The 15,957-nt window shown below is 38.3% G+C and overlaps 1 protein-coding gene across 1 annotated transcript in view; it reads left to right on the plus strand.

Annotated features, from left to right (window-relative positions):
• The window catches only part of LOC108971198 (GTP-binding protein Di-Ras2-like), a 58,875-nt gene that overhangs the window by 28,406 nt on the left and 14,512 nt on the right, over window positions 1-15,957 (plus strand). The window contains exon 4 of the mRNA XM_018937086.1: window positions 11,211-11,374. Coding sequence (XP_018792631.1) covers window positions 11,211-11,374 — 164 coding nt within the window. The remainder of the gene's footprint in view (window positions 1-11,210; window positions 11,375-15,957) is intronic.

The following is a 15,957-nucleotide window of genomic DNA, read 5'->3' on the forward strand; positions in this document are numbered from 1 at the left end:
TTTTTTTTTTTTTGTACGAAATTTAGTTCACGAATTAAACTTATTATAGGAAATATCCCCCGGTCGGATACTTGTGAAGACTGTATAAATATGACGAGATGAGTTGAGCGCCGAAGAACACATCCGCCGATGTGGGATGATCGCAAGTCGAAGTACAAGGACCCGCTTCGAGGACAGAGATTTTTGCTCGTTGGGCTGTGGAGAGTCAAAGTGGGTTGTTATCCTGCGTGTATTTGAGTGTGTCGGTGTATGCCGCTGCTTCTAAATGTGTTTTATTGTTGAGTAGTGCGTGGGAGTACTACTGTTTCCAAGTGTGGTGTATGCCATTGTTGCTTTGTGGCTTTCTGAGCAATATCTTAATAATGAAGTTGTTGTAGTAATTTTCCAAAAATTATTATTGGAAACTTTTATTTCAAAACTTCTGTTTCCTTTGACACTTTTATTTAGAAAACAACAAAAAAATGAAATTTACACTTATGTTAGTACTGTTGTGTGGCGTCACAACKAGCGCATATGCGATGAAAACACAGCAAAAACCAAAATGCACCAGCCACAATGCAGATTAAAAGTTGAACCGGTATATAAGGCAAAATAGCACAGCATGCGACACGTGCAACAATGCACACCAATTGGTGGCAACACTGCTGCTGAGAAATAAAAGAACAGAAAAAGTGTGTGTGTGTGTATGCAAGCGTACTTGCCACTGACTGCACTTTATGTCATTACACCATTAGCATGCCGACTTTTTTATTCACGTAACATGATAACGGCGATTTTATAGCTAAAAGCTCTCACTCACACCCACGCACAAATAGTTGTGTATGTATGTATTGTTTGGTTGCTGCACGCAAAGCGATCGTTTGTWAGCRGCAAATTTGTGGCRAAAATATATTGTAAATSYGCTGCATGCACACCGTTATGTGAGTGTCAGCACCGCAGAGCCACCAGACGCATCAATTGTCACCGTCGCGCCATTAACTCTGATGTCGACTCGGCAGCGTGGAAAGTTGAGGATTAAAAACTTCATTTGCTCTGTGGCAGATTGCATTGCCGTTGTTGCATGTCTTTACCGTCGTGTGTAAATATGTGTGTGCTRCTTGGAATACTTTAGTATGCATGTTGTTGCTGTTGACAAGCGTATTACTCTGCAATTTGGCAAAATCGCTTTAAATGCCAAATGCATATAGGGTGCTAAATTCGGTTCTATAACTAAATAATTTCTAGAATAAAGCGAGAGTCTCCTCACAGACTACGCACTTTGCGCACCGAAGACGCTAATGTTGTTTTKGAGCAGAGTATCGACAAAAACACGAATGAATTTATCCACTTTCACACGGAACTAAACATGTCTGGCGCTATGCCCATCCACATTATGCAAGCTTTTGGTTAAAGATCTTGTTTAGCGGACTTATTAAATTTCACAAGCTGAATGGTTGAATGGGTACGCTAATGAAGAACATATGTCGCATTTGGAGGGATCATAATCCASAAACGACGAYAMCTATACGAAGATGCAGAAAAKTAGTTTTACTTCTCCCAMCCAACGACYGTTTATAWCAGGAGAAGTGCTCTGTAAAATTTTCAAAAACAAAAATCTGTTAACATCCAAATGGGTGCACCCTTCATAATGAAGTCAAGAAAACATGCACGTTTATTCGTGTTATGTAGAATATATGRTAAATGCAATCAAGCCGCATACGTGGTCAGCGGCTGGCGGTTAATCGTTTATTAAAAGCACTTACATACATGCATACAGTCTGTATAGTACATACTGTATAGTATATGAACAAGCCCCTCATATACTATATATGCATCATATGCATAACATGCTGGCCTCAAGTCCCGGCGGGAGCTGCCAGCATATTGCAATTTACCGTTATTGTTGTGCTTGCAATTTTTATTTTTTGCACTCCAATTTCGTTCTTTTTTTTTTACATGTGGTCTGCAATAAGCCGCGACCATTTTAACCATGATTAACAGATTACCACGAAGGGTGATCTATTTCTGTGACTGAAAGAGTTTAAGTTCAAAGCGAAACACGCCTGCGAAAGTGCTTGTATGTGAAGGCCATGATAACTGTGTCATAAAATGTAATGTTARTCAAAATTAATTGGTGAACGAGCTTAGGTGTTTGGCAAAATATATCTGTTCCAAACGGAACAAAGAGGAATGGAGGATGGAGTCAAGTGTAGAAGTTCACACAAGTGAGAAAATTTCTCTGAGCGCCATTCAGTGGGAGTGGAAGTAGTTAAAACCGATTGTCTTACATATGGCTCAAACAGCTCACGATTTCCGCTCTTAGACCAAGTATCCTCTGGGTTTTTGAAGGCGAGCTAAAGTGAGAAGGCAAAACATCCCTCCCCAGGGTTTGAACCTGTCTCTTATACACATCTAGATGTGTATAAGAGACAGGTTGCAACCCGGGTAATTGTAGCATCCCAGCTGACATATTGTTGCTGACATGTGAAACACAAAGCCACAGGTTCCATAAAAAAACGAAAACGTGCAACAAAAATACCACAAAAATAATGTCACAAACCTGAAACAATAGTAGTGCACGGAAAGTAACCGTTATAAATACCATGTGTAAAAAAATCGCAAACACAAGTCAGCAAATGCAAAATACACACGAGAGCAAACGGGAATGGAATACAATAATAACAACAACAGAAAATCTTTCACTGTGCTCTTTTGTGTATGGAAAATGCGAAAAAAACCAATTTTCACGAACTTCAATAAGTTTTATTCTATTTTTTCTCGCAGTGTATTTTTTTACCAATTTTCAGCTCTTCCCCTCACATTGAGTAGCGTCAAAATTTTAATTGGATTGACAATTTTTGAACCTTCTAAAGAACTGTCTTTGGCTTGAAATTTATTTAGCCGAAATGCCAGCGCATTCGCTTAAAAATATTATCGGTTGTTGTTGTTGTTGTTGTCGTAACGGCAGAATTCCGGTCGACCTCGCTGGTGGGCAATATTGTTTAATAGTTTTTGTTTGTGTTGCGCGTTTTTTCATTTTATATAAATATTTTATTGCTTAGCTTACAGAGTGATTGCTTTTGCAGCTTTCCTTGGTGAACTTCTATATATTTTACATCAGACAAAAAATGTTCATATATGTTTTTTAACTAGGAAACACTATGAGACATTATCAACTGTATGGTATATAATATGTAAATGATCAGCATGAACTGAGTAGATTTAGCTGTGTCCATYTATCTATATGCGAATTAGTCCCACAGTTKTTAAGATACTAATATGAAATTTTATATACCCAAGTGGCCTCGTTTCGCTCTATRGAAAATTTCTAAAAACAGCCGACGTTWTCGAGTCAAATTTTGTTCAGCGATGAGGCTCACTTTTGGCTCAAAGGGTATGCAAACAAGCAGAATTGCCGCATCAGAGATTCAAGAGCTGCCATTTMCAGAAAAATCTATGATTTTGTGTGGTTTTTCGGCCGRTGAAATCACGTGTCTATATTTCTTCAATAATGATGCCAGTGAGAACGTAACCACCGGCAACCGTTATCGCGCGACAACAAGACGGCGMAACTTCCGACACATCACAWTAATCAATGGATTTATTGCATCAGTGAACAGATAATTTCACGTTTTGGGCCGGTTGTTTGGCCATCAAGATCATGGGATATCATACCYTTCAACTATATTCTGTGGGAATATGTAAAGTCTATAGTRTATGCGGACAATCCCGCTTCGATTTAGGCATTGGAGTAAAACATCACGSGTGAMATTGTYCAGTTACCAGTCGAAAWAYTCAACCGAGTCATCGAAAATTGSACTCAACATTTGACACGTAGCCACCACCAAAAATTTGAAAAAGCAAATATTCAAAAAACTAATGGCTAATGCTCTTTCGAATGATAAAAAACTTGCCCACTAAATTTGAAGTTTTTGTGTTTTTTCTTTAAAAAAGTAGGAACCTTGAAATCGGTCACTCTTTATAAGTGACAATATATTCAGTTCATGAACTTGGCTAAGAAATATYTTAAAAGCGTTCGCAAAYCTTCCCTAACATTCCATATTTATCMTAACAGAAATCGCGGGCCTTCATTATACAGTTTACTGAGCTTGACTAAGGATTCCATCCGTTCGGTTTTCATGAGTTAAGCTATCTTATGCTTTGTTTGAATGGAAAAGTAACAAATCGAAAGCAACTAATGTTTGAAAAGCTTTCATTCAATCTATAGCTGTACATCAATGTTATCACCAGGCACAATATTCAAGAGTATGTAATTTCGAAAAAAGAAAAAGGCTTCTTTTTTCCACACAGTTCCGGCATTATCTCAAGTTCTATACTACCGATTTACATGAAATTTTGTGTGAACCTTCTTTATATAATCCTTTATCTTTTATCTTTATATAATCCTTAATACTTTGTTGTTAATATTTAAAAAAATTTCAGGAATTTCAAAAAAAAAGCGTAAAAAATGATTTTTATTTCAGGCAGTCGCCAGTTTTCAAACAAAAATTTTTTTTCTGTATTCTTAAGATATCAATAGAAACACCATAAAAAAATGGATGGTAAAAATTTTTTAGTTTTTTTTTTTTTAAATAAAATTTAAAAAGCTGCCCCCTGAATACCGCCTTAAAGAAATAGAGTCCGAAAACCGTTTTTGGCAGCTTAACAATACCTTGCTTTTAGACAATAACTGTCGAATAGACCCACTTCCGAACTACTCTCTATCGTGACACTCGGATMTCAGGAATAATTTTTATTAGCTATCCCTATCTATATTAATTAAAAGAGGTCGAGCAGACAGATTATTGAGCAGTCGTTAGACCAACAGCTAAGGGTGGAGTATTGAAAGGAAGAAGCTTTCCTWCTGTCACATGCAGATATATAAAAAGTTTAATGTGGTTTTAAGACGCACTCGAGATCATCTCCAGTAGCCAGTCCGATCTATGTGTTGTAAGGTGTCGAATCTCGATAAACATTTTAAAGGGTCATTGTTTTTGTTCCTGAAAATTACCTGCAATGTTCGAGTTGGAATTCCCTTAGAATACTGAGTTACATTTTTAATAAATATAACAAATATTGTAATATAAATATAAACATTAGCAAATTCCAAGTCGCTTCTAACAGACTAGTGGGGATTTGGAATTGCTTGCCGAGGTACGAAAAAACGGGATTAAAAAATTATCAGCGACGAACCCAAACATAACCTGAAATTTATTGAATTTAAATGACTAATGCTTCCATCCACGTAGCTCGCAGTCCACTCACAGTTGAATACTCACTTAAGTTCTGCGGCGAAAAGATATGCAGTGGGTCTGCTACAAATATCTACRGTACGATCTCGTAAACATCTGGCCAATTGATAATCTGCGAAATCAAAGCATAAGGTACTCGTGCATCTATCTTTTTTCTATTACGTTTTCAACACACTTCGCTGAAATGAAAAATTGATTGTCACTTAAAGTTTCGCAATCAGTCGGACAGCTGTTGAATACTGTGCCAGCAGACACCACACCTATCGAACATACATACGCATTCAAACACAGAGCTTTTGCATTCCTGTCTCTATTGTTGTTTTTGGGAATTGCTGCTTAGCCACAAGTGGTGTGTCAGGTYAGCAACAACCGCAAGCGAGTCCAACCGAAAGTTTCTAAGTAAACTCCTGCAACGATCAGCGCAGCAGCCAACGCGGCAAAATGGCAGCAACTTTGTGACAACAACTTTACGATGCAACTCTAGACGGACTTACCATTGCCGTTACAACTCCTCGTTGTAGAAGCGTTGGCGTTGTTAGCAACTTTGTATGTTTGCTGCATAGTTGCCAGGAATTTTACGCCAACAGCAAACTGGCACACAGACAGGCATATATATTTTGTAGAGTCCAGAGTTCATAACAAATCAATTAAAAAGTCCCCCGCCTGCCATAGTAAAATACATATTCTTGGCGAAATTCGATTTTTAAATCAACATAGTTCTCCTCAAGGCTGATATACTAAGTATAGCGACCTTCCAACTTTTCGATACTATCTTTGTGGTACGATTTGTTCTTTGCTTCAAGGTAGGCCTCAGTTTCGGTGGTAACCTCCAGTGTGCATTGTTTTAAAATCTGAGAACAGGAGATAGTCGGTGGAGGCCAGGTCTGTGGATGTGAAAGAAATTTGTAGCCCAATTCATGGATTTTTTCCATCAGCTGCACTGGCTTGTGACACAGTGTGTTGGCTTTTCTAGAACAAATTTTGAGCTAAACGAACATTCCGCCGCATATGTCACGATTTCAATTCTCATTCCAGCCCATTTGATCTAACAGACTCACTCTTTACCATTAAAAAAATTATTTTATCTACTCTTAACAAGTAGCATTTAAAAATTATAAACTTTAATATTAATTCTTAATTTTGGCTGTTGAAATTTTTATTCTGTAGCTGAGCAGCTTAAGATCGCAACGCTTAAACCTCTCTTGTTTTTTATGACTCGGCTAATTCCGCTCGTTCGCGGATTGCGCCCCTCGCGTCGGTTGGGCGGGAGAAAGTTAAAAGTTGGATATTAATATTTAAAAAAGTCGCTGTTGATGGTACTTTCTTCTTCAAATTACATAACCTTGGCAGCCGACTATTGCGCTTAGGGGCGGGTCCATACCGTGCAGTCCACTCGGATGACTGCTGATCGGACTTCGGAGTGAACTGATGATGCCATGGTTTATCCATTGTCAATATCACAGACTTGGTTTTATTTCGCTTGGGCATCTCCAAACGCTACTCCGAATCATCAACCCGCCATTGATTTTGGTCAAAAGTGAGCCCGGGAAGCACGTACTTTGCACAGACCCTACTCATATACAAATATTCGTGAATAATATTATCTACACGTTCAGTTGACACCTTTTATGTTACCTTAAACACGAGTGCATCAAACTTATTCTAACGGATGATTCGTAAGGGAGTGCATGGAGACCGCAATCGTCAAAATATGGTTCCAAGCGTGCCAAGTCTAAGCTCTAAGTTCAGAGCTGGTGAAATGCTTTTTTTGAAATACAATAACACTATATACTATACAATCTTCGCAATGGAATGAGATCAGATATTACAAACTTGTTAAAGGTATACTTCAAAGGTTGACAGCCCGAGGATGAAAATACTCCTCAACTCACTTCATTCATTTTACTCATATTTTTGTTTTGGAAACTTTTTTATCTAACAAGGTATCGCCACGAAACTTGACATGGATTTTTGTCAAAGATATGGCTAATATCTTCATACAATTGTTCAGATCGGACCACTATAGCATATAGATGCTCTACAAACCAACCGATCAAAATGTATTTACACTTTTAAAGAAAAAATATAGAAATTCCAATTTTAAAGCGGAGTGTAATCAATAGATGACGTTGGAGCAGACGTTCAACTGCCCGACCATGAAGCAATTCGAATAGCAATTACCCGTCTTAAGAACAACAAAGCAGCGGGGGCCGATGGATTACCGGCCGAGCTATTCAAACACGGCGGCGAAGAACTGATAAGGAGCTTTGTAGAATTTCTTTGTAGAATATGTTCGGATGAAAATATTTCTTACAATTGGAATTTAAGTGTGATCTGCCCAATCCACACAAAGAGAGACCCCACAATCTGCGCCAACTGCCGTGGGATTAACCTCCTCCACAGTCAACAAACTGATTGGGCCTTATCAGTGTGGTTTTACACCTGGCAGCCGATCAGATATTCACGATGCGCCAAATTTTGGAAAATACCCGTGAAAACAGGTATCGACACACAAGACCTCTTCGTCGATTTCAAAGCTGCTTTCGACAGCACGAAAAGGAGTTGCCTTCAAGCCGCGATGTCTGAATTTGGTATCCCTGCAAAACTAATACAGCTGTGTAAACTGAAGCTGAGTAGTAGCAAAAGCTGAGTGAGGATAGAGAAGGAGCTCTCCGAGCCATTCGATACCAAACGAGATTTCAGACAAGGCGACTTCTTCAACCTGCTGCTGGAGAAAATAGTTCGAGCTGCAAAACTTAATCGAGCAGGGACAATCTTTCATAAGAGTGTACAGCTGCTGGCGTCAACACCAGCCATTGACGGTTACGTTCTCACCGGCCTCACACACCATACCGCACCGTCCTTTTCTCTTTTGGCACCAGCTGCTAAATTTTCTTCACTGCGTGCTCTACGTGGTTTTTCCGGTAGAGTGATGAACAAAAATATCATAATAGCTTGACACAACTCCCACGTGATGTGTCAAAAAGACTGTAGAAAAAGTACCTCTATTGGATCACCCATTAGTATACAAATAATTTATTTAAAAATTAACTAATCCTTAAATTCACATTCACATTGTAGAATATTGCACTTAACTTATGCACTTTCTGACATGTAAATAAAAGCAAACTGAATTTCGTAGGTAGGTGCATGTGCATACGCAACTGGCTTCATATAGGTAACATTTTAAAGTCGGCACACAACTCCCTCAATGCCCCGTAAATCAACTCAATGACGGTTTTTGTTTTATATATATGTATGTGCTTAAAGGTGCCTCAGCTTAATGCCGACCAATTTTGGTGTTATTTATTGCCTGAAATCACTGCCAGTTGCAATTTGGTAAAGTGAAACAGTTAGTTGCCAACAGCATTAAGCAGTCACTTAAGTACTTAAATCATTTTCAATGTTTGCGTCGACATTCTGCGTCATACATACTATACATTTACGTAGGTGGCACGAGCTAGAGCACCGACAATGCCGCCAATTAGTGAGTGGTATGCCTTACCTGAAATGTAATTACCGAAAATATTTGTGGAAGTTATCGAAACAAGTGCGAGAGAGCGTTCAAGTGGCAAAACTTGGCAGCACTGGTTGTAAGCGTATGTCGGTACTTCAAAGTATTACGACTAGTGGCACATAACAGTGGGTGAAATAAATATGCAACCTAACTATAAATGGCTACAAAGATAAAGGTTTAGCTGTTTGTAGGTGGAAGCGCTGCATTAGAAATACCGTATTCATAACCTAAATCCGCAAAAATCGCGTGATGCATAAAACCACTTTAACGGTATTCCACAACATGCCGTGAAAAACGATGAAAAAAAAACAAAAACATAAAATAATAACAACAAAAAGCAAGCAACTCATTTTAAATCATTAAAACTAACACATGCCACAGCTGGTCGGCAAGAGATAAACACCGTTGGTACTAGCTGGAGTTTTGCTTCCTTTTATCCATACTGTGCCCAAAAAATATGGTGACATTGTATTTGTTTTGAAAATTCGTTATTTATTCTTCCAAATCAATTTCATCCCCTTCAAAGTAATCCCCTCCCGATGCAATGCTCTTATGGCAACGGATTTTTTAATCTTCGAAACACTGGTTGTACGCTGCGGCTTGAATCTCCTCTATCGTATAAAAACGGTGTCCCCGAAGCGGTCTTTTGAGCTTGATGAACAGCCAGAAGTCGCACGGCGCCAGATCAGGTGAATACGGTGGTTGTGGAACGATATGGGTTGAGTTTTTGGCGAAATCATCACGAATTACGAGGGCAGTATGGGATATTGCATTATCGCTTTGTAAAATCCAAGAATTGTCTTTAGCGGCTAGCGCTAGGCAAACGACGCATAACGTTCAAATAATATTCCTCGTTGATTGTTTGACCAGTTGGAAGGAATTCATAGTGCACAACACCACGATAAACGAAGAAAAAAGTCAACATGACCTTGATTTTTGAGCGACTTTGGTGCGATTTTTTTGGTCTCGGCTCTCTTTTGGCATGATATTCGCTCGAATGATCGGTTGTTTCGGGGTCGTAAGAATAGATCCAAGTCTCTTCGCCAGTTATAAAGCGTTTCATGACACCCTGGTAGTCGGAAAGCATCATTTCATACACCTCAATGCGACGCCTTTTTTCCAAAAAATTCAATGTTTTCGGTACCAGTCGAGATTTGACCCACGTGAGGCCTAAATCATCCTTCTAAATGGTATTGGCTGAGCCTTTCGATATGTCAACTTCATCAGCAAGGTCTCTAATTGTTTATCGACAGTTTTTCAACACCAAATCTTTGATTTGTTGAACGTGAGCTTCGTCGGTTGAGGTTGATGGTCGCCCTGGACACTCTTCGTCTTCGACACGTTCACGGCCGGCTTGGAACTCACTATACCACATGTAAACATTTTAGACACAGCCTCATCACCATACTCAACGCATCCGTAGCAGAAAATTGATTCCGTAAACAAAATTTAATGCAAATTCTTTGCTCAACAAATTTCGACATCGCAAAAACCGAAAACTCACTTTTAGCAGCTCACAAAACGACACGTATCTCAAACACTAATGAATATTTTGACATRAAATTTGACATAAATGTGACTGACAGTACTACCAACCTACAAAAAAAAATAATTCTCCAAATACTTCGACGCGCGCAGTTGAAATTCAAATGTCACAGTATATATGTAGTGCTATGGCGCAATGGCGCAAGGACGGCGGGATTAACAACAAACGCCATAGTTGTCAGTGAATGCATGAATGATTTCATACGCKGTGCTGCTTCRTTTCACTTTTGTTCATTTCCGCTGGCCTGCTTTTAGGCGCACCAAATAATAATCGCCAGTTTTCGATTGGCGCTTGTGTAGCTTTGAAGGCCGACAGTGACGGCASGGAACTGCGTATGTACATATGTGTGTATAGTTGATTTTTAAACAGGCAATGCAAGACAATTAGAAATAAAARAACTTTCAGATGGATAAGTTAACGAACTTATGCATAAAAGATATTTTTGGTATTAAGTGTCTTAATTCGAATTCTTTACAACTTGTCAGTCTCTCAAGGTTTTCAAAAAAACACATTTTTACCAGTGATGAGTATTTTATAATTTATTTAAAGTCATAGCTCCGCTATAGTGGCAGTAGTTGAAACTTTAGCTGGCAAGGATATTGCATGGCTCAGACATCGTACGATGAATATTCACTCCTGTGGGCAAAAATAGACAATTCGTAATTGCCCAACCGCAGCTCTTGAATTCGTGCCGAAGATTAAACTGCTGCATCTAATTATCAAACATACAGCACGTAGATGTTTACCAACCTAGAAAAAACATTGAAGTATAAGTGATCAGCCAGACAATCTAATATTAACAGTTTTTCTTGTTGTTAACTTTTTTCAAAAAAAAAAATATTTTTTGTTTACTCATGAGGCCTGCCCTCCTTAAACAACCCATTCTTAATCAGTTACATRCTTTTTTCATTTGCAGAGCGAAAGTGCTGGAGTGCTCCGCCAAGGAGGATCAAAACGTGACTGACCTCTTCAAAACGTTGTTGTCACTATCGCGATTTCTACCCGTCGGGAGCAATAATGATGGCACAAGTGGTCTCAAGCGACGCTCTTCGGCATATGTTAGCGCATCGTCAAGTAGAAGTAAGTACTCTCACTCATAGCCTTATCTAAACAGCACAAACAAACTGAGCGTGCTTAGCAAAAGACAGACGAACAGCACCAGCGGAGATAGTAGTGGTAATGGGAAAAGAAGAAGGCTGCAAAAGACACAAGATGAAAATCAAGCGAAGATTAGTAAAATTAAATTGGCGACCTAGATAGCCTCAATGCTACCGTTGTTAATTTTCAGTTAGTACGACGGACCAGTAGCAACAAGCAACCACTTAATTGCAACCATGAGCTTTCGTTTCTTAATAAATTATGCTTCTTCTTATATTCAGCGGGTCACCTTACTCTCCGCGTGGAAATATGGAGGCGGTTTTCTTCATTCTTATGCTTTGTGCCGTTTCTTTCAATTACTGATTTTTTTTTAACTTTTGCTGCTTCTTGCAAATTAAATTACATCTTCACCACTATTTTCATCAAGAATTTTTTTTTAATCCGACTAAAGGCATCGAACTCAATAGAAGGTCGGTAGAATAGGTCGATGATATCAATCTTATAAAAGATTGTACCTAATCGATTAAGCTCTGCAGCTCGAATTATTTTCTCCAGCAGCAGGCCGAGGAAGTCACACTCCCTATCGTGTGACTTCCTCAACCTGCTGAAACCTCATTTGGTATCGAACGGCTCGGAGAAGTCGTTCCGATATTGACGTAGCTTTTGGTCATGCTCAACGTCAGTTCACACAACCGTATTAGTTTTGCAGGGATACCAAATTCGGACATCGCCGCATAAAATCAGCTCCTTTTCTTATTGTCAAAACAGCTTTAAAATCGACGAAGAGGTGATGTGTGTCGATCTTCTCTTCACGGGTATTTTCCAAAATGTGACGCATGGTCAATATCTGGTCGGTTTTTGATTTACCAGATCTAAAGTAACACTGATAAATTCAAATCAGTTTGCTGCTAGTAGGCTTTAACCTTTCACTTAATACGCTCGACAGAACCTTACATGCGATAGTAAGGAGGCTTATGCTATGGTAGTGGGCGCAGATCATGGAGTCTCCTTTTTTGGGTTTTGTAGGAGCACACTTAAATCATCCAATCATCAATCATTCTACAGAGAAAGTGATGAATGCTCCTTATCAATTCTTCGACGATCTGTTTGAATAATTCGTCCGGCAATCTTTCGACCCCCACCACTTTTTTGTTTCTCAGACGTGTAATATCTCTTCGAGCCTCTTTATGGTCGGCAGTAGACTGCTGTCAAATTTCGTGAACAATGAGTTGTTCAGTATAGCTTTTTTTATATTGYGAAAAATTGGATTCACTTCATAGTCCCCTTAGGGTTACCTTGTATTTTACAAATTTACTAATAATTTCGAAGAAGTTTTTACTATCCAAACCGTGTCAAGCAATCCTATCATAGCTCCCACAATATTCTCTAAATCCATCCTTTAGTTTATCTTAATCTTATAGCAGTTTTTGAGCATTGTCAACTTACAACTTTGAGTTCAAAAAGGTAAGMAGAGGCAATTGAAGKKCAAARTTAATAATTTYAATASCATAATGAAAGATTCGAGGATTATKAAGYGATACATTGACAAAGCATAGTACCGCAACTKGGCTTTTTATTAGACATGGTATTARACATGRTYRGTGRKRGAGTGAACGGAAAATACTGATATAAAAACCGCTCTCATTTATTAACATTTCTTCAAAAATTGACAAGACGCCTAGTCTCTCAGAAATGTAAATCCCCAAGATACATTAATTTGGCACCAAATTTCTAACACCCAGACGGAAACGTCGAATACCTTCTGAAATCTGTTGTAAATGATCAGAGTGTTGAGCTAGATCGATTCAACTATGTCCATTTATCGCTTCGTCCGTCTATGTATGTACGAACTAGTCCCCCAGTTTTTCAAACTATGATCATGTTCTTTTATCCCAAGAAGCTGGTTGAGGGAGTTTAGAAATCTAGAAATTAAACAGAAWGAAAAAGTACAGATAATTGCCGATCGCTTAGTTCATTGTCTATCTGTTCAACCCTGGAAGGAGTGCGGATAGTTCAATGAGCTCTAGTAGTGTTGTGTATTTGACTGTGTCCACTCACAGAGTGGCTTATGGTTAGAGCCAAGAACTAYCAGGGTATTTATGACGCTAAATGCAGTGGTGTTGCTTTCAGAAGCAACGCTTCTGGACTGATAGACTCAAGTGATGAGTGAATATTGGGAATAGCATACTGATGTATTCCTATGACTTTTACTCGTATGTCGRACCCAAGTATCTTCCCGACCAAGAACTGCCAATTTATCAGCATAAATCAAATCACTTATCGGCAATCTGAGTAAGCAATCGTGGATCGTACCGCCATAATAGACTTATTGGCTAACAAGTAAGAACAGATGACAGATGACGCTGTTATGCGCTCATTGGTTGTTGTTGGGGATTTTTAGTCAAGTAGTTCATGAAGGATAATAATTTTTTAACTGAAAGCAAATGAAAGTTATAATCAACGGTGAGCCATAGTTACCCTGCTTGATCACTTGTCCGAAGATGGTTTTGTACTTTTAGCACGTGCATTTAATTGAAATTATTATATTACTTACGCCCTCACCTTGAAAACGCATTCGAGCTGCACAGTTGAATAGAGATGGTACAATATTCTAAAAGAGTGTGCAACTGCAGGCGTAAGCCGATGATATCGAGATTATTGGCCGTAACAATATCTGCTTTCTCTAGGTTGTTCAAAGATGCGCAGCAAACAGTCGTCGCACTCGCAACATGGCATGCACTGTTGACAGTCATAACTTCGGAGTTGTAGTTAATTTCGTTTATCTTGRAACSAGCTCAAAATCCAATGCAGAATAACTATTGAAAACAGKTGCTACTTTRGAATGAGTAWTCAAYTGAAAAGTAAAGTATTCGCTGAACGAACAAAGACCAACTCGCCAAACAGTGAAAAGGTAAAACTACTGTCGGCTGCTAAGAAGAAGAAGAAGTAGATCGGGGAGAGAGGCCTTTTGTGAGATTTTTTTTTTTTCTGACTATGTTGGGTTAAGTTAGTTTATAAGGTCGATTCTAACAGGGGTCTCACTTGGGTTTGAACGCCAACGAACCGAAACAGTGCTTTGAGCCTATCAGAAGTTCATTGAGGTGGCTATTGTCACCTGGCTCGCTGTAGAAAACACTGCTAAGTTGTGGTGGAAACCCTCTTCCTCTAAAATACTTCGATTAACTTTGCTAAGGGTAAGCACTTCAGTTATCGCACAAGAGCGGGTCATCTATGACCAACTTGGCCGCACTCTATTGTGGTCGCAAGGGTGCCCCTTCCAGCCGCTCTGCTCAATGTTGAGTGCTGATCTTCTAAAAGAGACGTAGCACTATGTCTTTCTGTACCTTAATAGCAACCACTTTTTACRTATAAAGATAACAATTAAAAATTCGCCCAAAATATATAAAAAAGGAAAATTATGATATATATCGCGGCCGTAACCTGGAAGTTGATTTCGAAGAACAATGTGTCTTGAGTTCGAATCATAGAGATTTGAAAAGTAAGAGAAACGCGATCAAATGTCTAGTAAAGGCTAACAAGAAAYATTTTTTCTCGAAGTTACATGCAACATGTCTCAAAGTTGCTTCTAGACCTTATACAAAGTCATTAAAAACTAAGTAATTATATTTTGTTAGAAACCAGTTAGAATTCAGTAGTGCACTCTATGGTTTAGATGGTTCATACCGTTAATTTTAGAAATTATTCGAAATCTACTCGTATGAATGTTAATGATGAGTCCAATATTTTTGTAATCTATTCTCAAGATTAAAACCTTTTTTAGCCCTCAACTTTACTACTTGGTTAACCTAAACCACTTGTTTTTATAAAAAAAACTTCACGTCCAGATTTGTTTGGCGCCCAATAAAAGTATCGGCGTTCTACATAAATTGTTAACAAACTTATTGGCTATAAATTTTAAGTGCTGGTGAAAAATTAATTCGTGATTGAATTAAGCTTTATTAATTGCAATGATTTTTTCACTTGAGTATGAATATATACGGCTATGTACATACATAGGTATAACTGTTKCTGAGAGCTCTCGACTARGCATTACTTAAATCGATTTATTAAATGAAGTAAATGTGTTTGGTTATGGTAATGAAATWTTGAAGGTTCGAAAATTCCAATATCTAAAATTAAAGAACGACTAAGTTCAGGTATAAGTAAACATTTTAAACATTTTATACTCTTGCAACTTGCTTGGAATGCAAGCCGGCAAAAAAATGTTGGCAATATTAATTGGTTATATGGGTTTACGGCTTTCAAACAGTCGAATATTTTTATATTATCTTATTAAATTCTACAGCACCTTTAAAATGTTATCCTAAATTTTYAAACTGATCCAAGTGATAGTTTCGGAGATACAGCGTTGGCATCGCAATGGCCTAGTTGAAAATATTTTATTTCAAAAAATGCAAAATTCTTTGACAATATTATAAAAAAAACCTTTTATACCCGAGGAAACTCATATAACCCCTTACCTTACTTTTAAGGTCAAAAGCTCTCTTATTTATCTAAATCTAAATTTTTAAAAATTATACTTAAATCAACCTAATCTCTTCCAC

This window comes from Bactrocera latifrons, unplaced genomic scaffold (assembly GCF_001853355.1).
Source record: "Bactrocera latifrons isolate USDA-ARS-PBARC rearing strain unplaced genomic scaffold, ASM185335v1 scaffold_33, whole genome shotgun sequence".
Classification (NCBI taxonomy): domain Eukaryota; kingdom Metazoa; phylum Arthropoda; class Insecta; order Diptera; family Tephritidae; genus Bactrocera; species Bactrocera latifrons.